The sequence below is a fragment of the Felis catus genome, chromosome X (assembly GCF_018350175.1).
Source record: "Felis catus isolate Fca126 chromosome X, F.catus_Fca126_mat1.0, whole genome shotgun sequence".
Classification (NCBI taxonomy): Eukaryota; Metazoa; Chordata; class Mammalia; order Carnivora; family Felidae; genus Felis; species Felis catus.
The window spans coordinates 55,392,537-55,415,936 of record NC_058386.1 but is presented as its reverse complement, the minus strand read 5'-3'; the positions used below and the strand labels follow the sequence as shown (position 1 = coordinate 55,415,936).

Genomic DNA, 23,400 nt, shown 5'->3' with positions numbered 1-23,400 from the left:
TTTCTGATTTGTCACATTACATCATTTAAAATGTTCTCTTTTCAACAAAATTATGAGAAGTGTCACGAAATAAGAAAATTGGGGCACGTGGCTCAATCAGATAAGCGTCCGACTTTTTATCTTTTCTCGGGGCATGATCTCATGGTATTTTAGATTGAGCCCTGTGTTGAGCTCTGTGCTGATAGCACAGAGCCTTCTCAGGGTTCTATCTCTGCCTCTCTCTCTCTCTCTCTGCCCCTCCTCTGCTCTCTGTCTCTTTCTCTCTCTCTCAAATTAAATAAATATTTTTAAGAAAAGCAATACGAAAATGGGCCATGAATAAGGGAAAAAAGTCCACAATCAATAGAAACTGTCCCTGAGGAAAACAAATCATTGCACTTCCTGGGAAAAGAGTTTCGATGATGTATTTCTAATATTAGAAACATATTTATTTAATAAAAAAGAGCCATTTAAAACTGTGCATTTGAAAAGTACAATAACTGAAATTAAAATTCACAACAGTGGCTTAACCTCAAATGTTTACTGGTAGAAGATAGAATCAATAAATATTAAGATAGATGAATTGAGATCATACAATCTGTGGAAAAAAATAAATTAAAAAATGAACAGAACTTCAGAGACCCATAACAGAATATACATAATGGCAGTCTCAGAAGAAGAGGATAGAGAGAAAAGGTAGAAAAGATATTTGAGTTAACAAAGGTAAAAACCTTGCTAAATTTGATGAAAAACTTTAGTCTGCTCATATAACAAATTCAACAAACCAAGGGAAGGAAAACTCAAATACATGCTTAAACATACTACAGCCAAATTTGGAAGAAAAAGAATAGGAGACATGAACAATACCATAAATCAACTATACCTAACACGTTTCCCTACCCAAGAGCAGTAGAATATATATTTTTTCATGTGTGCAAGGAATATTGTCCAGGAGAGACCATACGTTAGGCCATAAAACAAGCCTCAATAAACTTGAATGAAAATCATACAAAATAAATTTGCTGAATACAATGAAATGAATTTAGAAATTAATAACAGAAAGTTGGAAAAGTCACAAATATGTGGAAATTAAACAGCATACCCCAAATTAATCAATTGATTAAATTTAGAGGTAATCACAAAGGAAATGATAAAATACTTTGCAAATAGAAAAAAACCAAAAACATAGTATATCTAACCTTATGGAATTCAGCTAAACAATGAATGGAAGGAACTTTGTAGCTTCAAATTTCCTACTTTAAGAAAGAACAAAGGTACCAAATCAATAACAGAACATTTTATCTTAAGTCACTGAAAAAAATGAGGAGCAAAGTCCAACACAAACAGAATGAATGAAATAAGAATAGAGAAGACATTAATGAAGTAGACAATAAGAAAACAATAGATAACAACAAAACCAAACATTTGCTTATTGAAAAGTTAAACAACATTGACAAACCCTTAGCTAGACTAACCAGGAGCAATACTAAATTACTAAAATTGGGAATGAAGTACAGGCCATTACCATTGACCTTACAGAAGTAAAACTGCTTATAAGGAAATAGTATAAACATGTCTATACCTACACATAAGATAACCTTAGTGAAATCAAATTCCTAGGAATATACAAACTACTAAAACTGGTGAAACAAAATGTTACTGGACCTATAACAAATAAAGCGATTTAATTTTTAATTGAAAAATATCCCATCAACTCATTCTGTAGGTCCAGCATTACCCTGATACAAAAACCAAAAGCATCCCATGTTCATGTGTCAGATGACTTAATATTGTTAAATTGGCAACAATCCCCATATCCATCTACACATTCAGTGTAGTACCTATCAAAATCTCAGCAGCTATTTTTTCAGAAATTGTCAAGGTGGTACTAAAATTCATATGGAAATTCAAGGGGCCTAGAATAGCCCAATAATCTTGAAAAAGAACAATATTGGATAACTCATACTTCCCCATTTCAAAACTCATTACTCCTTTGTATGTTCTTTACTATTACCACAATTGTTTGGTATTGGCATAAGAACAGATACAGAGATCAATAGAATAAAAATAAGAGTCCAAATACAATCCCTTATTATATGGCCAATTGGTTTTTGACAAGAGTGTCAAGATAATTAATTAGGGGAAAGAATAGTCTTTTTGATAAATGGTGCTGAGATAATAGGATAAATACAAGTGAAAAAACGAAGTTGGACCTTTATACCATACAAAAGTTAACTCAAAATGGATCAAACAGTTAAATGTAAAAGCTAAAATTATAAATCTCTTAGTAGGAAAAAAAAGATATAAGTCTTCACAACCTTGACTAAGCAGTGGTTTCTTACATAAGACCAACAAAGTACAAGCAATAAAAGAAAAGGTAGATAAATTGGATTTCAACAAAATTTTAAGCTTTTGTTCTTCAAAGGGCACCATAATGAAAGTGAAAGTCACACACACAGTGCCCCAAAATTTTGCAAATTATCTATCTGATAAGGGGGACATTTTGTCCAGAGTAGATAAAGTACTCTTACAACTCAATAATAAAGATAATTAGCCCAGTTACAAAATGGGCAAAGTGATTGGATAAATGTTTTTTCTTGCAATATTTTATTTAAATTCAAGTTAGTTAACATATAGTGTAGTAGTATTGGTTTCAGGAGTAGAATTTAGTGATTTATCACTTAGATGTAGCACCCAGTGCTTATCCCAACAAGTGCCCTCCTTAATGCCCATCATCTACTTAACACCCCCCCCACCTCCCTCCATCAATCCTGTTAGTTCTCTATCTTTAAGAGTCTCTTATGGCTTGTTCCCCTCTCTCTATTTTTCTCCCCTTTCCCATATGTTCATCTGATTTGTTTCTTAAATTCCATATATCAATGAAATCATATGGTATTTGTCTTTCTCTCACTGACTTATTTCACTTAGCATAATACACTCTAGTTCCATACAAAGGAGATAATTAAATGACCAATAAGCACAGACAAAGATTCTCAGTAAGATTAGGAATTAGGGTAAAACAAAACCACAATGAGATACCACTTCAAACCCACTAGGATTGTGGGCAACAAAAAGACAGGTAATAACAAATCTTGGTTACGACATGGAGAAATTTGAAACTTCATACGTTGCATTGTTCATAGAAAATTGTGTAGATGATTTTGAAAACAATTTTGTCAGTTCTTCAAAAAGTTCAACATAGAGTTACCATAAGATTCAGCATTCCATGCCTAGCTATGCACGTCCCTAAAACGAAAAAAATCCACACTAAATTTGTACGTACATATTCATGGGTACATTATTCATAATAGCCAATAAATGGTAACACCGTGTCTTTCAGTTGATAAATGGTTGAATAAATCTGATATAGCCATACAATGGAATGTTATGTGGCAATAAAAAATGAAGTATTGATAGTACAACATGGAATAGCCCTGAAAATATTATGCTAAGTGAAAGAAAGTCACAAAAGACCACATAGTGTATGATTTCATATTTATGTAAAATGTCTAGAGTAGGCAAATCCATGAAGATAGGAAGTAGGTGGGTGGTTGACTGAATACAGGAAGAAGATGGGAATGGGGAGTGATGCTAATGAGTTAATGCTTCTTTTAGGGGTGATAAAACGATCTGGAATAGCAATGGTGGTTGCACAACTTTGAGAATATACTAAAAACCAATGAGCTGTGTACTTTAAAATGGTACATTTTATGGTATATAAATAATATCTCAATTTTAAAAAGTTATGTAACTATTTAGCCAAAGATAAATATTGTCAAATATTTTTTTCCTCATGAATGATGAAGCCTGACTAATTTTATTTTATTTTTTTCAATATATGAAGTTTATTGTCAAATTGGTTTCCATACAACACCCAGTGCTCATCCCAAAAGGTGCCCTCCTCAATACCCATCATCAACCCTCCCCTCCCTCCCACCCCCCCATCAACCCTCAGTTTGTTATCAGTTTCTAAGAGTCTCTTATGCTTTGGCTCTCTCCCACTCTAACCTCTTTTTTTTTTCCTTCCCCTCGCCCATGGGTTTCTGTTAAGTTTCTCAGGATCCACATAAGAGTGAAACCATATGGTATCTGTCTTTCTCTGTATGGCTTATTTCACTTAGCATCACACTCTCCAGTTCCATCCATGTTGCTACAAAGGGCCATATTTCATTCTTTCTCATTGCCACGTAGTATTCCATTGTGTGTATAAACCACAATTTCTGTATCCATTCATCAGTTGATGGACATTTAGGCTCTTTCCATAATTTGGCTATTGTTGAGAGTGCTGCTAAAAACATTGGGGTACAAGTGCCCCTATGCATCAGTACTCCTGTATCCCTTGGGTAAATTCCTAGCATTGCTATTGCTAGGTCATAGGGTAGGTCTATTTTTAATTTTCTGAGGAACCTCCACACTGCTTTCCAGAGCGGCTGCACCAATTTGCATTCCCACCAACAGTGCAAGAGGGTTCCCATTTCTCCACATCCTCTCCAGCATCTATAGTCTCTTGATTTGTTCATTTTGGCCACTCTGAGTGGCGTGAGGTGATATCTGAGTGTGGTTTGATTTGTATTTCCCTGATGAGGAGCGACGTTGAGCATCTTTTCATGTGCCTGTTAAGCCTGACTAATTTTAAACACATACCTGCTGGTAGTAGTAGCTTCCCCCATCTCTGATGATCTATTCAGATGATATTTAGTAACCTAATCTTTGGTTACCTCTACCTGGAGAGTTGTGGGCAGTGTGACAATGGCAAGACTCTAGCAGCAAGACAGGTCCGAATTTGTAATGTAGCATTGTCATTTACTTCTTGTATGGTTTTGAACAAGTTGCTTAGCTTCTGTGAGCCTTAGTATTCTCATGTTCAATTTAGGAGTAATTACATGTCCCTCATAAAGTTATTATGAGTATTAAGCTGTCAACCAAAGGGCTTTTATCCATTTATGTTTCATGAAATTAACCTTTTCCTTTAAATGTTCCAATATTATATGCATCACATTTCTTTTAGAGTCAAACTGATCTTGCCTGGAAAAATGCTCAAATAAACAATCTGACTCCTTTTGTAGTGTTAACCTTAACAATAAAACAGCCATTTTTTTTAACCAGCAAAAATGGATTTATTCAGGAATAAGAGAGGATTGCAATTCAGGAAAAGGTGGTTATGGAAAAACCATAAGCAAATTCAACAAGCAAAGGAAAGAAACATTTTATAGATAAGAAGGAAGTTGGGAGGGGCTGTTAAAGTCCACTGGAGAAAAGCAAGTGGGTGATCGCTGTTTCCCCTTGGCCGATTTGCATGTGTAGTTGATTTCTTGTAGTAGATGCAATATACATCTTTCCCTGCTGAAGCCTGTAATTGATGATTCTTTCCCACTGAGGATTCTTCTGTTATGGGGTCTGTAACTGATGATATTTCCTGTAATTGACATTGAATATGCCTCCCCCCACCTTTCCAGCCTCCCCTTCTAGAATCCTGAGTCCACTTTAATGAGGTTTGCCTTTATTAATTTTTTCAGTAGCATACAGTATTTGGGGACAGGAGTTCTGCAAACATTTCTGTGTTTTCCTATTTACTCTTCCTGATTAAATTATTTTTTTTTCTTTATGTTGAGCTTGAGCTTTTAATTTGCAGTGTTTCCAAAGGTGACCTCCTTGAGTATGAGCAATTTGATCCTCAGAAGGAAAGAGTGCCATTATCTGGTGTCCTGTATTGACCCAGCACTTAGTTTCTTTGGTGCTAGGAATTCTTGATTAGTTATCCAGTTCTCTTGGGAAGGGAAATCTATTTTTGATTTAAAATATCAATATGACTATATTTGTTTTCTAGGCTTTCAAGAAGTTTTCTTTAAATCAGATACCATTTGATAATATTCTTCCTGTTTTTGGTGAGAAGTTTTGAACTTTAAACTAGTAGTTACCAGAATTTGAAGGGACGCTAAATGCTATTTAACTTCTCTTTTTTTAATATCTGGAGACCATGAAGTCTAGGAAGGAGAAGTTACTTGCCCAGTCACCTCACCAGTAGATCACAGAACTGGCACTAAAAGTGTAGAAAGTTGGGATGGGGGGGAGAAGTGGTAAGGTTTATTTTCTACTATGTGTTGGCACTTTACATTTATCTTCTGATTTAGTTTTTTTTTTAATGTTTTTATTTATTTTTGAGACAGAGAGAGCGTGAGCAGGGGAGGGGCAGAGAGAGAGGGAGACACAGAATCTGAAGCAGGCTCCAGGCTCTGGGCTGTCAGCACAGAGCCCGACGTGGGGCTCGAACTCACAGACTGTGAGATCATGACCTGAGCCGAAGTCGGACGCTCAACCAACTGAGCCACCCAGGCGCCCCTTCTGATTTAGTTTTTACAGCACTCTCAGGTAGATATATTATCATGTCTCTTTGACAAGTGAGGCAACTGAAACTCATAGGGGGTAAGTCATCTATCAAAAGTTTCACAGCAAGAAGATGACAAAATATGGCTGCAAGTCTAGCCCTCTCTCAAAGTCATGCTCTTTTTTATTTCATCCCCTAAAGTAGAATCCTCATTTTCTGTCACCCTAATGTTCTTTCTAACATGTCACATCGCTTTCTTACCTACATTCCCACACTCATTAGGAACCTGAGGAGAAACAAAAGTAGAATGCAGGGAAATGGAATTTATCTATCTATTAAGGAAAAAGGTTTATTTTTAAATATAATTTATTGTCAAGTTGGCTTATATAGAGCACCCACTGCTCATCCCAACTAAGGAAGGAGATTTTAATAGAGACACTGCAAGCAGGTGACTAACAGTCCTGGGAAAACCAGGACTTGGGGTTTTCCTTGAACAAGGGGCTTCCAATTTTATAACTGTGACAGTTACGGGGACACCAAGACAAGTTGGTTATCACTCCTTTCACTGGAGGTGTATGAGCAGAGATTTGATGGTTCCTCAGGCTTGAAGAGTTGCATAAGACCATCTGAGATTCTTCTGTTACTGTGAAATAAGATGTTTACCTTGTTGTTTTTGTTTTTGGAGCTCAGGTCCAAATTCTGATAAAATTAGGTCAGAGGGCTGAAAGTTAAATATAATAACACAAAATAGAAACAAGGGAATACTTGAGTCTTACTGTTCTCTGTACTACTAGAACATAGTTTCATTGTTGTTTTGTTCATTCCTTTTTGTTTTATTTCAATATAAGAATACATTCTCAGGTAGTTATGATTCATTTTCTGACAGCCTCTGAGTGTTCATCCCTGCAATTATATTGTTGTGCCAATCAAGCTGTCTGATACTTAGCAGGTGAATTTGGGCTTTAACTAGTCTGGGAAGGGGGCTGGCATTGGTATGTAAGCTTGTCAGATACTTTTTTTTTAAAGGAAATACCAGAATTTTATTTAAAAATATTGAAATATTTGAGATTTTGTGCTATTACAGAGATCATATATGAAACCAATAGTGGGAATTAAAAGATACTGTTTAGGGGTGCCTGGGTGGCTTAGTCGGTTAAGCATTTGACGTCAGGTAAGGTCATGATCTTGTGGTTCGTGAGTTCAAGCCCTGAGTTGGGCTCTGTGCTGACAGCTCTGAGCCTGGAGCCTGATGCTGATTCTGTGTCGCCCTCCCCAACTCATGCTCTGTCTCTCTCTGTCTCTCTGTCTCAAAAATAAATAAATATTAAAATTTTAAAAAAGATACAGTTTAGGCTCTTCTAGTAAACATTATAGTAATGAATATATGTGAAAAAAATTACAATCAGTGTATGTTTCAAAAAATACTTTCTATGTGCTTTATGTATCAATTAATTTAATTCTCACAAGTCTAGAAGTTTAGTATCCTTTTAATCTCTGATTTTTATTTAAAAATTTTTTAATGTTTATTTATTTTACAGACAGAGAGACAGAGCACAAGCAGGGGAGGGGCAGAGAGATAGGGAGACACAGAATCGGAAGCAGACTCCAGGCTCTGAGCTGTCAGGACAGAGGCCGACACGGGGCTCAAACCCACAAACCGTGAGATCATGACCTGAAGTCGGACACTTAAATGACTGAGTCATCCAGGCGCCCCTTTAATCTCTGATTGATTGATTTATTTATTTATTTATTTATTTATTTATTTATTTATAAATTTTTTTAACGTTTATTTATTTTTGAGACAGAGAGAGACAGAGCATGAATGGGGGAGGATCAGAGAGAGAGGGAGACACAGACTCCGAAACAGGCTCCAGGCTCTGAGCGGTCAGCACAGAGCCCGACGCGGGGCTCGAACCCACCGACCGCGAGATCATGACCTGAGCCGAAGTCGGCTGCTTAACCGACTGAGCCACCCAGGCGCCCCTAATCTCTGATTTTTAAATGAGGACATTGAGATACAAAAGAATTACTAATTTCCCCAGATCAAATAGCTATGAAAATGGTGTAGCCAGACTTCAAGATCAGGCAATCTGATCTCAGAGTCTTTAAGCTTAACTAACTTCATGCTATTTTTTTAAGGAAAAATTACCTGGAAATGGGAATGAAACATTAAGGTAATACTAACAAAATTATCTCTTTGTGCAGAGGTGCATAAAGTATGGGAAAATGAACATCCTCCTTCCCTTAAGATAGCTTCAGGGAGAAAAGAAAAAGTCAGGTCTTAGCTTCAGGAAAGGACAGGAAGGGAGAATTCTGTGAAGAGTATCAGGTTAAGGGAAGATTTCTGTGTAATGAATAGGGGTTTTAAGGATCACTGTGGAGATGGTTGAGAGGAAGCACAGGCCCCCATAGGTATAAGAATATGTTATATAAGATTTACAAGGATGTGAAGCATGGTACTATTGACTGGCCTTGTATTATCAGGTTGAGTGGAGATCTGCTGACACTTAGCAGTGTATACCACTTGCTTAGGACTCTAAGTAGACTAATGAAAACCTGAGTTGTTGACACTGAAAGATCCCTCCTCTAATGACTGGAAGATACCCCTCTTGGATAAATCAACAATGGCTAGTACAGAGTTGTATATTCTATTTCAAGTGGTTTGTTTTTTTGCTTATTTGATTTTATTATGTTTATCTTTTAAAGTCCTGCTTTGCTGTATTTCTTTTGTAATTATATGGAAACAAAATGAAAGGTAATATATAAAGAAAATATAATTACAAAGATACAATTAATATACATATGCCTACTATTCAAAAATTAAAGTTTTGTATTTACTTCAGATTATTTGCTCTTTTTGTTCTTTAAAAACATTTTATGTATTTATTTTTGTTCCAATATTTTATTTAATTCTAGTTAGTTAACATATGGTGTAATGTTGGTTTCAAGAGTAGAATTCAGTGATTCATCCCTTACATTTAATACCCAATGCTCATCATAAGAAGTGCCCTTCTTAATACCCATTACCCATCTAGCCCATCCCTTACACATGTCCATCCATCAACCCTCCGTTTGTTTTCTATCCTTGAGAGTCTCATATGGTTTGCTTCCCTTTCTGTCTTTTTTTCCCTTTGCATATATTCTTCTGTTTTGTTTCATAAATTCCACATACGAGTGAAATCATATGGTATTTGTATTCCTCTGAGTGACTTATTTCACTTAGTATAATATACTCCAGCTCCATCCACATTGTTGCAAATAGGTATGCTTCCATTATTTTTGATAGCTGAATAATATTCCATTATATATATATATATATATATAATATTCCATATATTATATTACATATATAATACATATACAATATGGAACATTTCTCAGCTTTCAATGGAATATTACTCAGTCTTCAAAACTAATGAAAGCTTAACACACACACACACACACACACACAAGCACATACACAGCATATCTTTATCCATTCATCAGTGGATGGACACTTGGGCTGTTTCCACAGTTTGGCTATTGTTGATAATGCTGTTATACACAGTATAAACATTGTGGTGCATGTACCCCTTTGAATCTGTATTTTTTTATTCTTTGGGTAAATACCTAGTAGTGCAATTGCTGAATCATATGGTAGTTGTATTTTTACTGTTTGAGGAACGTCCATACTGTTCTCCAGAGTGGCTACACCAGTTTGCATTCTCACCAACATTGTAAGAGTGTTCCGTTTTCTCCACATCCTTGCCAAATCTGTTGCTTCCTGTGTTGTTAGTTTTAGCCATTCTGACAGGTGTGAAATGGTATCTCATGGTTTTGCTGTGTTTTTCCCGATGATGAGTGATGTTAAGCATCTTTTCATGTTCCTGTTAGCCATCTGTTTGTCCTCTTTGGAAAAGTGTCTATTTGTGTCTTCTGTCAATTTCTTAACTAGATTATTTGTTCTTTGGGTATTGAATTTGATAAGTCTTCTATATATTTCAGATACTAACCCTTTATCACATATGTCTTTGGCAAATAACCTCTCCCATCCCATAGGCTGCCTTTTATTTTTGTTGATTATTTCCTTCACTGTGCAGAAGCTTTTTATATTAATGAAGTCCCAATAGTTCATATTTGCTTGTGTTTCCTTTGCCTCCAAGAACGTGTCTAGTCAGAATTTTCTCTGGCTGAGGTCAAAAAGTTTACTACCTGTGTTTTCCTCTAGGATTTTGATGGTTTCATGTTTTACATTTAGGTCTTTTATCCATTTTAAATTTCTTTTTGTGTATGGTGTAAGAAAGTGGTTAAGTTTCATTCTTCTGCATATTACTGTCCAGTTGGCCTAACATCATTTGTTGAAGAAACTGCCTTTTTCCATTGGATACTCTTTCCTGCTTTGTTGAAGGTGAGTTGACCATATTATTGTGGGTCCATATCTGGGTTTTCTATTCTGTTCCATTGACATATATGTCTGTTTTTGTGCCTGTATCAAGCTGTCTTGATGACTTCAGCTTTACAATATAGCTTGAAGTCAGGAATTGTGATGCCTCCAGCTTCACTTTTCTTTTTCAGGATTTCTTTGGCTATTTAAAGACTTTTATGGTTCCATAGAAATTTTAGGATTGTTTGTTACAGCTCTGTAAAAAATGCTGGTGGTATTTTGATAAGGATTGCATTAAATGTGTAAATTGCTTTGGGTAGTATAGACATTTTAATAATGTTTGTTCTTCCATTCCATGAGCATGGGATTTTTTCCAATATCTTTGTGTCCTCTTCAATTTCTCTCATAAGTGTTATATAGTTTTCAGAGTACATATCTTTTACTTCTGTGGTTTGGTTTATTGCTAAATATCTTATTGATTTTGGTACAATTGTAACTGGGGGTGATTCCTTGATTTCTTTTTCTGATGCTTCATTATTGGTGTATAAAAATGCAACTGATTTCTGTACATTAATTTTATGTCCTGCAGCTTTGTTCAATTCATGTATTAGTTCCAGAAAATTTTTGGTGGGGTCTGTCAGATTATCTACATAGAGTAACTTGTCATCTGGATATAGTGAAAGTTTGACATCTTCCTTGCTAATGTGAATGCCTTTTATTTCTTTTAGTTGTCTGATTGCTGAGGCCAGGACTTTCAGTAGTATGTGGAATAACAGTGGTGAGAGTGGACATCCCTGTCATGTTCCTGACCTTAGTGGTAAAGCTCTCAGTTTTTTCCCATTGAGGATGATATTAGCTGTAAGCCTTTTGTATATGGCCTTTATGATGTTGAGTTATGTTTCCTCTATCCCTACTTTCTTGAAGGTTTTTATCAAGAAAGTGTTTTGTCAAATGCTTTTTTTTTCATCTATTGAGAGGATATAAAGAGGTTCTTATCCATTCTTTTATTATGTGGTGTATCATGTTGATTGATTTGTAGATATTGAACCACCCCTGCAGCCAGGTAGTAAATCCCACTTGATTGTGGTCAATTCTGTTACATTAATTCTATTAATGTACTGTTGGATTCGATTTTGTATTATCATGTTGAGAATTTTCACATCCAGGTTCATCAGGGATATTGGCCTGTTATTCTCTATTTTAGTGGGGTCTTTGTCTGGTTTTGGAATCAAAGTAATATTGGCCTAGAATAAGTTTGGAAACTTCCCATTTACATTTTTTGGAACAGTTTGAGAATAATAAGTATTAAGCCTTCTTTAACTGTTTGGTAGAATTCTCCTTGGATGCCATCTGTCCCTGGACTTTGTTGGGAGATTTTTGATTAATGATTAAATTTCTGTGCTGGTTATGGATCTGTTCAAATTTTCTATTTATTCCTGTTTCACTTTTAGTAGTTTGTATGTTTTTAGGAATTTTTCCATTTCTCTCAGATTGCCCAGTTTGTTGGCATATAATATTTCATAATATTCTCTTATAATTGTTTGTATTTCTGTGGTGTTGGCATTCTATCCCCTTTCATCTGTGGTTTTATTTGGGTCCTTTCTCTTTTTCTTTTGATAAGTCTGGCTTAGAGTTTATCAATTTTATTAATTCTTTGAGAGAACCAGCTTTTAGTTACATTGATCTGTTCTCCTATTTTTTTATATATCATTTATTTATGCTCTTGTCTTTAGTTTTTCCCTTCTTCTCCTGGCTTTAGTCGTTATTTGCTGTTGTTTTTCTAGCTCCTTAAAGTGTAAGGTTAGGTTGTGTATTAGAGACATTTCTTGCTCCTTGAGTTAAGTCTGTATTGCTATATACTTCTTCCTTCTGACTGCCTTTGCTATCAAAGAGTTTGGACTGTCATGTTTTCTTTTTCATTTGATTCCACATATATTTTTTATTTCCTCTTTAATTTCCTGGTTAACTCATTCATTCTTTAGTAGGAGGTTCTTTAACCTCCGTATATTTGTGGTCTTTCCAAATTTTTTCTTGTGGTTGACTTCAAGTTTCATATTGTTGTGGCTTGAAAATATACATGGTATGATCTCAGTATCTTTGTACGTGTTGAGCACTGATTTGTGATCCAGTATGTGATCTATTCATGAGAATGCTCCATGTGCACTTGCAAAGAATGTGTATTCCACTGCTTTAGAATGAAATGTTCTGAATATATCTGTTAAGTCCATCTGCTCTAGTGTGTCATTTAAAGCCATTGTTTCCTTGTTGATCTTCTGCATGTATGATCTGTACATTGCTTTAAGTGGGGTGTTAAAGTCTCCTATTATTTTATTATTTTCAATGATTTCCTTTATGTTTGTAATTGATTTATATATCTGGCTGCTTCCAATTGGGGGCATAGATATTTACAATCACTAGATCTTCTTGATCAATATAGACCTTAATTATGATAGAGTGCCCTTCTTCATCTCTTGTTACAGTCTTTGGTTTAAAATCTAGCTTGTCTGATATAAGTATGGCTACTTCGGCTTTTGGTGTCTGTTAGCATGTTAGATGGTTCTCCCTCTCCTCACTTTCAGCCTCAGGATGTCTTTAGGTCTAAAATGAATCTTTTGTAGGCAGCATATAGTTGAGTCTTGTTTTTTTTTTATTATATTGATACCCTATTATTTTTTTTATTGGATTCCCAGATAATTCTAATGTGTTGCCAGGGTGAAGTATAACTGCCTTATACCAAGGAAGAAAAACAACTAACATTTATTGATTGGCTATCATGTGTTCTGGGAGCTATATTTGATGTTATCTTGTTTACTCATCAAAGAACCCTGTGAGATAGGAATTATTATTTCTAGGTAAGGAAAGTGAGTCTCAGAGAATTTGAGTAACTTATCAAAGGTCACAGTTAGTACATCAAATATGCTTTTTACTCAACCATAGTGCTTCTAAAAACAAGACAAAAACACAACTCATTCGTCAATTATATCTCCATAACTACTCTGATGTAATAATTCGTAATATGCTCATTTTACAGATGTCGAAATTGAGGCATAGAAAGACTAAATTGAGAAATTTGTCTAGGTTGGTAAGTAGTGGAGCAGGGACTCAAACTCAAATCTCAAGATTTTAGTTCCACTTTTTTTTTTACACGGAAAACCCATTTACATGGAAAACTCACTTTGCTAATCATTTTGCTTGTCTATGAAATGAGAGAAGTCCTGGCTACTCCTAAGGGTGCCTGTGAGGATTAATAAAATATTAACTATGAAAGAATTCATATAAAACCATAGGCCAATATTACTGATGCATGATGATGCAAAAATTCTCAACAAAATATTAGAAAACAAAATTCAGACTCACATTAAAAGGAGAATAATCAGGATCAAGTAGGATTCATCCCTGGGAAGCAAAGATGGTTGAATAAGTGCAAATCAATAAATTTGATATATTACATTCATAGAATGAAAGGTAAATGTCAATGATCATCTCAATCAATGCAGAAAAGCCATTTGACAACTCCCAAAAGCTAAAGTCCAGGACCAGAATTCATATATGAAGTGAATTCTACCTAACATTTAAAGAAGAGCTAATACCTATTCTTGTACTCCTGAAACTAAGACTATAGTATGTTAACTAACTTGAATTTAAATTTAAAAAATTGTAATAAATGATCAGAAGACTTGAATAGACATTTTTCCAAATAAGACATACAAATGCCAAGAGACTTATGAAAAGATGCTCAACATCACTCATCATCAGGAAAATGCAAATCAAAACTACAATGAGATATCACCTCACACCTGTTAAAATGGCTACAATAGAAAAATGCAAGACATAAGTCTTGGTGAAGATGTGGAGAAAGGAATCCTCTTGCTCTGTTGGTGGGAATGCAGACTGGTTCAGCCAGTGTAGAAAATAGTATTCAGTTTCCTGAAAAAATTAAAACTGGAACTATCCAATTATCCAGTAATTGCACTACTGGTACTTACCCCCCAAAATACAAAAAAATAGTCATTCAAAGGTATATATGCACCCCTATATTTATTGGAGCATTATTTACAATAGATAAATTATGAAAGCAGTCCAAGTGTCCATTGATAGATAAGTGGATAAAGAAGATGTGGGGTGTGTGTGTGTGTAATGAAATATTATTCAGTCATAAAAAGAAGAAAATCTTGCCATGAAATGAGTAGATCTAGAAAGTATATTGGTAATTGAAACAAGTCAGTCAGAGAAAGACAAATACCATATGATCTCACTTGTATGTGGAATTTAAGAAACAAAAAAAAAATGAACAAAGGAAAAAAGAGACAAACCAAGAAACAGTCTCTTAATTATAGAGAACAAACTGAGGGTTACCAGAGGGGAGGATTATGGGGAGGATTGGTGAAATAGGATATGGGGATTAAATAATACACATCATCATGAAAAAAAAGTAAAATAAAATAAAATGCTAAAAAGGTGGGGTAAAGAGATTAATTTTATAGTAATTGCACTATAGGACCTAAATGCTGGACTAAAGTCATCAGGACTAAATAAATGCCAGTCATCATCTCATTGTTATTGTTTAGTCATAAGTCAGGGCTTTGGAAGTACCTTACTCAACAAAGTTGATGCGTTTTGGAAAGTTGGAAAGTTTGGAAATTTGTACAAATCAAATAACACTTCAAATTTGTTAGGAAAGTTCAGTAATTAAAGGTATCCTGAAATTAATATTTCATAATGGTAAAGTAAACATAACTAATAAAAACTATTTGCATTATGATTAACCATCAATAAAAATAATAGATAAAAATATTTGACAAAATTTAATATGTGTTCATGGTAAAAACTCTCAACAAATTAGATATAGAAGGAGTGTACCTCAGTATAATAAGGGCAGTATGTGACAGCCCACATCTAACATCATATTCAGTTGTGAAAGTTCCAAAGCTTTCTTTCTAACATCAAGAACAAGACAAGTGTTCAACATTGTATTGGAAGTCCTAGCCATATTAATTAGGAAGAAAAAGAAAGAAAAGACATCAGAATTGGAAAGAAAGAAGTAACATTATCTCTATTTGATTTTAAATAGACAAAATCCTAAAGACTTCACCAAAAAAAATGTGGGGTACGAGGTGAAAGAAATGAGTGAAGAGGATAATAAGTTTAAAAAAAACAAAAAATAAATTATGTGAGAAAGAAATAAAGAAAATGATTTCATTTGCAAGGGCATAATAACCAAAGTATTTAGGAATAAATTTAACCAAGGTGCTAAAAGACTTATACTGTGAAAACTATAAGACATTGATGAAAGAAGTTGAAGATGAAACAAATAAATGGAAAGATATAGTTCTCATGGATTGGAAGAATTAATATTATTAAAATATCCACACTACCCAAGGCAATTGATAGATTGAATTTAATCCCTAACAAAATATCATAGCATTTTCACAGACTACAACAAATAATCCTAAAATTTGTCTTGAGAAAAAAGAACAAAGCTAGAGGCATTAATGCTCCCTGATTTCAAATTATATTACAAAGTTGTAATCAAAACAGTATGGTACTGGCACAGAAACAGACATATAGATCAGTGGAACAGAATAGAGAGCCCAGAAATAAACCCGCATTTATATGGTCCATTAATCTAAGACAAAGGAGGCAAGAATATACAATAGGGAAAAGACTGTCTCTTCAATAAATGGTGCTGGGAAAACTGGATATTCACATGGAAAAGTATGATTCTGATCTTACACTATTCATAAAAGTTAACTTGAAATGGATTAAAGACTTAAATGTAAGACCTGAAACCATAAAATTCCTAGAAGAAAACATATAGGAAAAGCTTCTTGATATGGGTCTTGGCAAATATTTTTTTTTGATATGACACCTAAAGCACAACAACATAAAAAATCAAGTGGGACTATGTCAAACCAAAATTCTTTTGCACAGCCAAAGAAACAGTCAACAAAATGTAAAGGTAACCTATGGAATGGGAGAAAATATTTGCAAATCATATATCTGATAAAGGGATAATAGCCAAAACGTATAAACAACTCATATAACTCAATAGCAAAACAAACAACCTCCAAAAAATTCAATTAAATATGAACAAATGATTTGAATCAACAGTTTTCCAAATAATACATTAAAATACCCAAGAGGTACATGGAACTTGCTTAACTTCACTAATCATAAGGGAAATGCAATTCAAAACCACAATGAGATATCACTGTGGTTAGAATAACTGTCATCAAAAAGACAAGAGATAACAAATACTGGTGAGGATGTGGAGAAAAGGGAACCCTTGCACACTGTTGATAGGAATGTAAATTGGTACAACTACTCAGGAAAATAGAGTGGAGGTCCCTCAAAATATTAAAAATAGAATTACCTTATGATGCAGCAATTCCACATCTGAGTATATATCCAAAGGAAATGAAATCACTATGTTGAAGAGATATCTGCACTCCTGTGTTCATTGCAGTATTATTTGTAATAGCCAAGACATGGGAAACAAATGACCATTGATAGATGAATGGATTAAAAAGTTATGATATACATATATATGTATATTGACATATATATGTATATTAGAATATTATTCAGGCATAAAATAGTTGGATATTTTGCCACTTGTCACAACATGAATGGATCTTTATGGTATTATGCTAAGTGAAATAAATCAGACAAAATCATACTGTATGATCTCACTTATATGTGGAACCTGAAAAACAAACTCATAGAAAAAGAAATCAGGCTTGTGGTTGCCAGAAGTGGGGGTTGTTTTAATTGTATGAAGGCAATCAAAGGGTACAAACTTACAGTTATAGAATAAATAAGAACTGAGTATGTAGTGTACAACATGATAATTATAATTAGTATGGCTATGTGGTATTTTGAAAGTTGCTAAGAGAATAGATCCTATCCTTAAACTTGTGTGGTATGTATATCAATTATATTTCAGTAAAACTGAAGGAAAACAATCTCTTTGGTAGGGATTGGCAAGGAAAAAAAAAGAAGAAGAAAGAAAATGAAAATAAAAATATATTCAACAGGCACTGAACACATTCTTCTGTTAGCCTTTGGTTGGTACCTTCCTCTAGTGTCCAGGAAGGCTCAGAGCACTGGCCCCTACCTCATATCACACAGGTCTATGCCCACCTCCCTATCAAGTACTGTGATTAATTTGTCTTATCTTTTATTCTATCCTTCTAGCTGAATCCTTCAAGGAATTTGCTGAATTGCTCAATGAAGTAGAAAATGAAAGGATGATGATGGTAGGTCTCTAACACTGGGCCATGACCTTATTCATTGGATCGGTACTCTGTTGTTTCCATTTTGTCTCATGGCTGTTTAGTACAGTAAAGATATTTAGGAAATAGATCTGGTTATTCTGTCTCAAGCTTTTACCCTAGGAATTTAACATTAGCTAGAGATAGATTATTGTAGAAACTCCGTTCCTCTTCATATCAGTGAGAAAGGGTTTCAAAGGACATTAAACTAGGCTATTGAACATGTGCAAAGAAATTGTGGCCTTTAGTGTTCTTAAACATATTATCCATTTATTTATCTGTTTCTCTGTTTGTAAAAATAATAATATGGGTTTTATTTATATTTGACATATAATTGTTTCATTTAAATCTGTGTGAAAACTTTCCTTACACTTAAAGTCTATTTTTTAAAATAATATACTTATTTTTAGAGCAGTTTTAGTTTTATAGAAACAGAGATTTCATATAATCCCTTTCTTCTATTTTGATTCCTGTAGCTTTGTAGTAAGACTTAATGTTAGGTGTGAACTTTACAACCATTTTGTCAGCATCCACCAAATGAATTGCTGGGATTTGATCAAGATTACATTGAATCTATAGAACAGGTTGGGATAAACTGACATCTTAAAAGTATTTTCTTATTTATGAACATGGATTATCTTTCCATTTATTAAACCCTTCTTTGATTTCTGTTATCAGAGTTTCTTACATAGCTCTTGTATGCATTTTATTAGATATGTTCCTAAGTATTTTCTTTTTTTGTGAGCTCTATTTTAGCAGCTTAAAAAGTAATCATTTTGTGTGGACCCTAGACCTGCAGCACTAATGTCACCTGGCAAATTGTTAGAAATGGAAGTCCTTGGCCCCAACCCAGACCTATTTGTACCTAATGTGAACGTACCTAAGTTGGTCAATATTTATTTTGATTAGGGGTGTGAGGGTAAAGTTGGAACTTTGTAGAGAGCAAAGAGAGGTGTATCTTGCCTTTCTTGATAAGTTGTCTTCCTGTGGGCAGTTCAGTTTTGTGAAGTCCATTTATCCAATAGCCAGAGTTCTTCAATCTGTCATTACTCATCCTTCCCAGCAGTGTGGTACTGGCTTTTCAGAATAGTGCTATCATTTTATCTAGGCTCCTAGAGAAGTGGGGTTGCAGGGCTTGGAGGTAGGGGAAGTAGAGACTTAGGTTCCAATAATGGCAGTGCCACTAATTGTTGATTTCAGACTAATCATGGTATTTTGCTGTCTCTCTTTTTTCATATGTAAAATGAGGAAAATAATCCCTACCTCCCACAGTTGTTGTAAGAGCTCCAAATGATATAATGAAGTGTTCTATATGTAGCAAAAAACACTTATTAAGTAAGTCTTGTTTGTAGTTATCTTTTGTTACCCCCAAGATTCTGCTTGTGGAAATTTGACTTGGGAATTTTCTTAGTTTAAGAGAATTGCTTCTAGGGATACTAAGGAGGGACCAATATGGGTAGCTTCTCTGGAGTCTGGTAGATATCCACCCACTAGCTAATCTACACTCTACTAACTGTCTTCTTCTGCCTGAAGAGTTTGTGGACTATTGCCAATGTTGATCTCAAAGGCATTCAACTCCTTTTCATTCAGATACCACTAGAAAGCTCAGCTGTATTTCCTTCAGCCCTAGTTGTTTATCTCTTTTATTTACCCAATTATAAAGCTCTAAAATATTAAAGTAGGACTCATCTTTTGAGATATTGTTTTTCTCACCCTTCTTGCTGGATCTTTTCCACAGGAATGACTCATTTTCTTCTGTCTTTCATTGTTGTGCCCTTTTGTGCCCACAACTTTTCAATCATGTATTGACTTTTAGCTCCCCACTTCCCATTTAATTCTAGGAATGCTGTGAAGGTTAAGCTCAATGAGGGCCTTTCACAACGTGCCAGGAATTCATTGTTTGACTGCACCTCTCCCTTTTCCTAGAACTGTGGTAAAAGGACTCCTTACCCCAGTATGGATAATCTGGGTTATCTGAGGTATTAAACAGCTTTTTATCCTTTCTATAAGAAGAGACCAAACGAAGCTTTAGAAGAACAGGAAGGAAGTTCACAGCCCTAGCATCTGATAATTGCAAATGTCTAGTCATTCTTGTAATGAACTTAAATTGTTGAAGGAATTATGGAGGAAAGAATTGAGGGGAAGCATTTCCCAACTGTGGTGTTCTTAAATAGTACCCTGTGGGATGTTGTATTAACCTCAGAAGTTGGCCTTGAAAAGTCTGGATAAAAGACTTCCTGTATGATTAAGGATAGGACTCTTGCCTGTGTGCCTTTCTGACTCTGAAGGGGACCATATTAGCAATATGCAAGGTCTGTCTTTGAGGACTGCCAAGAATGACCTAAAGAGACCCATGCTATTTTAAACAGTGTATCTTCAAATCCTTTTTTTGGTAGTTAGTTAACAATAAAAGATTCACAAACAATCCTACACAGCTGGATTGTGTACCATCTCTAATCTGCTAAATATTTTATCTAGTGTTAATTTGGGATTCATGCAATAAGAATCCGATTAAACTCCCTAAGATGTTTAGAATATCAGTTATCATGCTGGGTATTCTACCCTGAGTTAGAAGGTAGGAGCTTTTCTCCTAGAGAATTTATGAAATGGATGCAGTGATCAGAAAGGGGAATAAAGGTCATATTTAATTGAAAGGGCTTTTTTTGAGTAGATGCTGGACTTCTAAGGGATTTAAGGATTAAACAAAATGAAAAAAAAAAAAGAGCCAAGCTTCAGTGTGACCATTTCCTATATCTCTAGCTCTGTTTTCTGGCAGAAAGTAGTATAATTACCAATGAGTGTCAAAAAAAGGAAGTGGCTCAGAGTATCTATTTGTGTTGTAGGAGACTGGGAGCAATATTGCCAATGTGATTAAGGGAAATCTATGGTCTCCAATTTCAGTGAATCATATGCTAGTTTCCTAGGGCCAAACATACAAAAAGCAGTGGTCTTATGGACCCTGTGTGAGAAGTTGCTGGTACACCTGCTTATGCAAGAAAATCCCTTTTGAATCACGAAAACTGGTACTGTGCCATCCTTGTGTTGCCTGTGTATGCAAGGGCTCAGCTGAAAATCCATATAGAGGTTTGACACATATTACTCTCCTTAGAAATGGCATGTTCACTTCTTATTCAAAAGCAAACTTCTTCAGTGTGTCCCAGGTAACCACTTTTTCTGTGTTACCTTGGTGAAAGTGGAAATAATTTTTCTAATTATCTATTGCTGCATAAAAACCTATTTCAAAACATAGTGGCTTAACCTAAAACCATTTAATTTTATCTCATTTTGTTGTGGTTCAGGAATTCAGGCAGGGGTCAGCTGGGTGATTCTTCTGCTTCATATGGAGGTGTTCACCTGGGAGGTGGGTTGATGTGGAGAGTCCAAAGCAGCTTTTCTTACCCATCTTGCACCTCAGTGGGATGGCTGGAAGGTTGGGCTGAACATAACTTTTACCAGAATGTGTATATTTGGCCTCACTAGTTTGGTAGTCTCAGGGCAGTCTAACTTCTTAGAGAGTGGCTCAGGGCTCCCCAGTGGGAGTGTTCCAAGAGAACCAGGTGGAAGTTGCTGGCCTTTTATGACTTAGTCTGAGAAGTCACATTGTGTCACTTCTGCTGTATTCTATTGGTTCAAAGAAGTAATGAACTCACTCTCATTAAAGATAGAGGGGGCAGAGGCCTCACCTCAATAGGAGAAGTGTCACAAAATTTGTAGCCATGTTTTAAAAGTTCCACAAAAGGAAAGAAGAAAAATGACTCTCTGTATTGGATCTATGATACCAATGACATAATTTGTTTCCAGGTAGGCACACAAAGTTGATGTCACACAATTCACAATTCATAACTGTAGAGTGTGTTGGGCAAAAGAGATGTGCTAGTACTTTTAATAGAATAATTCTTGTTTTCGATCAAGCAGAATCACTGGTGTCTTTATTTTTGGTGCTAGGGCTTCTGGTAGAGCTTTGATTGGGTGAGAGTTTGCCCATTTAGTTGAACTTTGAATCATACCTAGACACAAAACAGGAGACCCAAAGTGCCTGCAGGACATAGCTAAAAAATATGTACTAATGCCCCAACTTGCCATGCATTTTGGTGGGTAGTTTAAAAACTGCTTCTTAATATGGAGAATACAGGACTGGTCAAAACTGGCTCTTTACTCTGTTTTCTATTTTTGGTATGAATATATATCTTGTCTTACTGACACTTTATGTCTCATTTGACAAGGAAGGCAGTCCCTCATTTTCTTGTCTTATAACATATCAAAATTAATGCAATGGATCCTAAAATCCAGCCCTTCAGATGTATTCTTTTAGGTCCTCCATTAAAATACAGCTGATTCACACAAGTGAAGAAAACAAACTCCACTTGCTGCCTTGGACAGGTGTAATTTTTCAAGAGGTTAATATTGAAGACAAAACTTTGTGTATCTCTGCCTGACCACTAAGCAAGGGGTCCAATTTGTAAATGGGGTTTTTATATCTCTAGAACCATATTAATGTCAATGTTTTAGTATTTGGGCAGGCTGTTTTTATCAGCTTTGGAGCATCTATAGTTAGGTAATTTGAAGGCCTAGTCCAATGTTCTCTGTGATGCTGTAATACACTCCCAAGTTCTGAAGGAAATGTTCTGGTTTTATGACACACACTGGCAGGACTGGAAACAATTTATATTGATGCTATTATTGCTAACTCATTTCCCTCTCATGAAATTATTTGCACTTGATGCAATTGGTATTTTCGTGCATTTTCCATTCCCTTTATCTTCTCTTTTCCACATATACTTCAGGCCCCCATATCTGTTTCTGGACATGACTATAGATATTTATTGATTAAAAACTCAGATCAGACTGCCAGTAAAAATACAGAGAAATGCCCCTAGTGTTCGTTCTCTCATTTCCTCTCAAATCATTTGATTTTAAGAGACCAATATGGGGGGGGGGAAAGTAACAACAATGGGAAAAAAACCCCAGCAAATCAATTTACATTTTGCAGGCTGATGTATTACAGTGAAATGCCTTAGTAACAAGGAAACTTGAATCTGATCTTTTCTAATCTGAAAGTTGTTTTATATATTTTCTTTTTTTTTTCTAGGTACACAATGCTAGTGATTTGCTGATTAAACCCCTGGAAAATTTTCGGAAGGAGCAAATAGGCTTCACCAAGGTACATTTTCTCCACATAAGATATTTTTTACGGCAGTTGAGTAGTTGTTTGGGCTACCACCCTTCATTCTTTAGGGGCGAGGAGGGTTCATATATATAAGAATCATTCAAAAAAGTGAGAAAATCTGGAATTGGTGCCTGGTCATGTTTCCAACTAGCTGTGCAACTGTTGACAAGTCAGTTCTTGTTTTGGAGCTTCCATTTCTCCATCTGGAAAATGAGGAGCTCAATAATAACAAGTATTATTTAAAGGGTAATTACTATTATGTTTGCTAAGCATTGGGCTTCATGCTTTACAC

The 23,400-nt window shown here is 35.1% G+C and overlaps 1 protein-coding gene across 6 annotated transcripts in view; it reads left to right on the top strand.

Moving 5' to 3' along the window:
• Positions 1-23,400, top strand: part of OPHN1 (oligophrenin 1) — a 594,929-nt gene that overhangs the window by 202,118 nt on the left and 369,411 nt on the right. For 5 of the 6 annotated variants that reach the window (XM_023249184.2, XM_045051063.1, XM_023249185.2 and 2 more), the window contains exons 4-5: positions 17,865-17,926; positions 23,031-23,102. In XM_023249184.2, coding sequence (XP_023104952.1) covers positions 17,865-17,926; positions 23,031-23,102 — 134 coding nt within the window. The remainder of the gene's footprint in view (positions 1-17,864; positions 17,927-23,030; positions 23,103-23,400) is intronic. The other variant, XM_023249187.2, reaches the window with a different exon arrangement.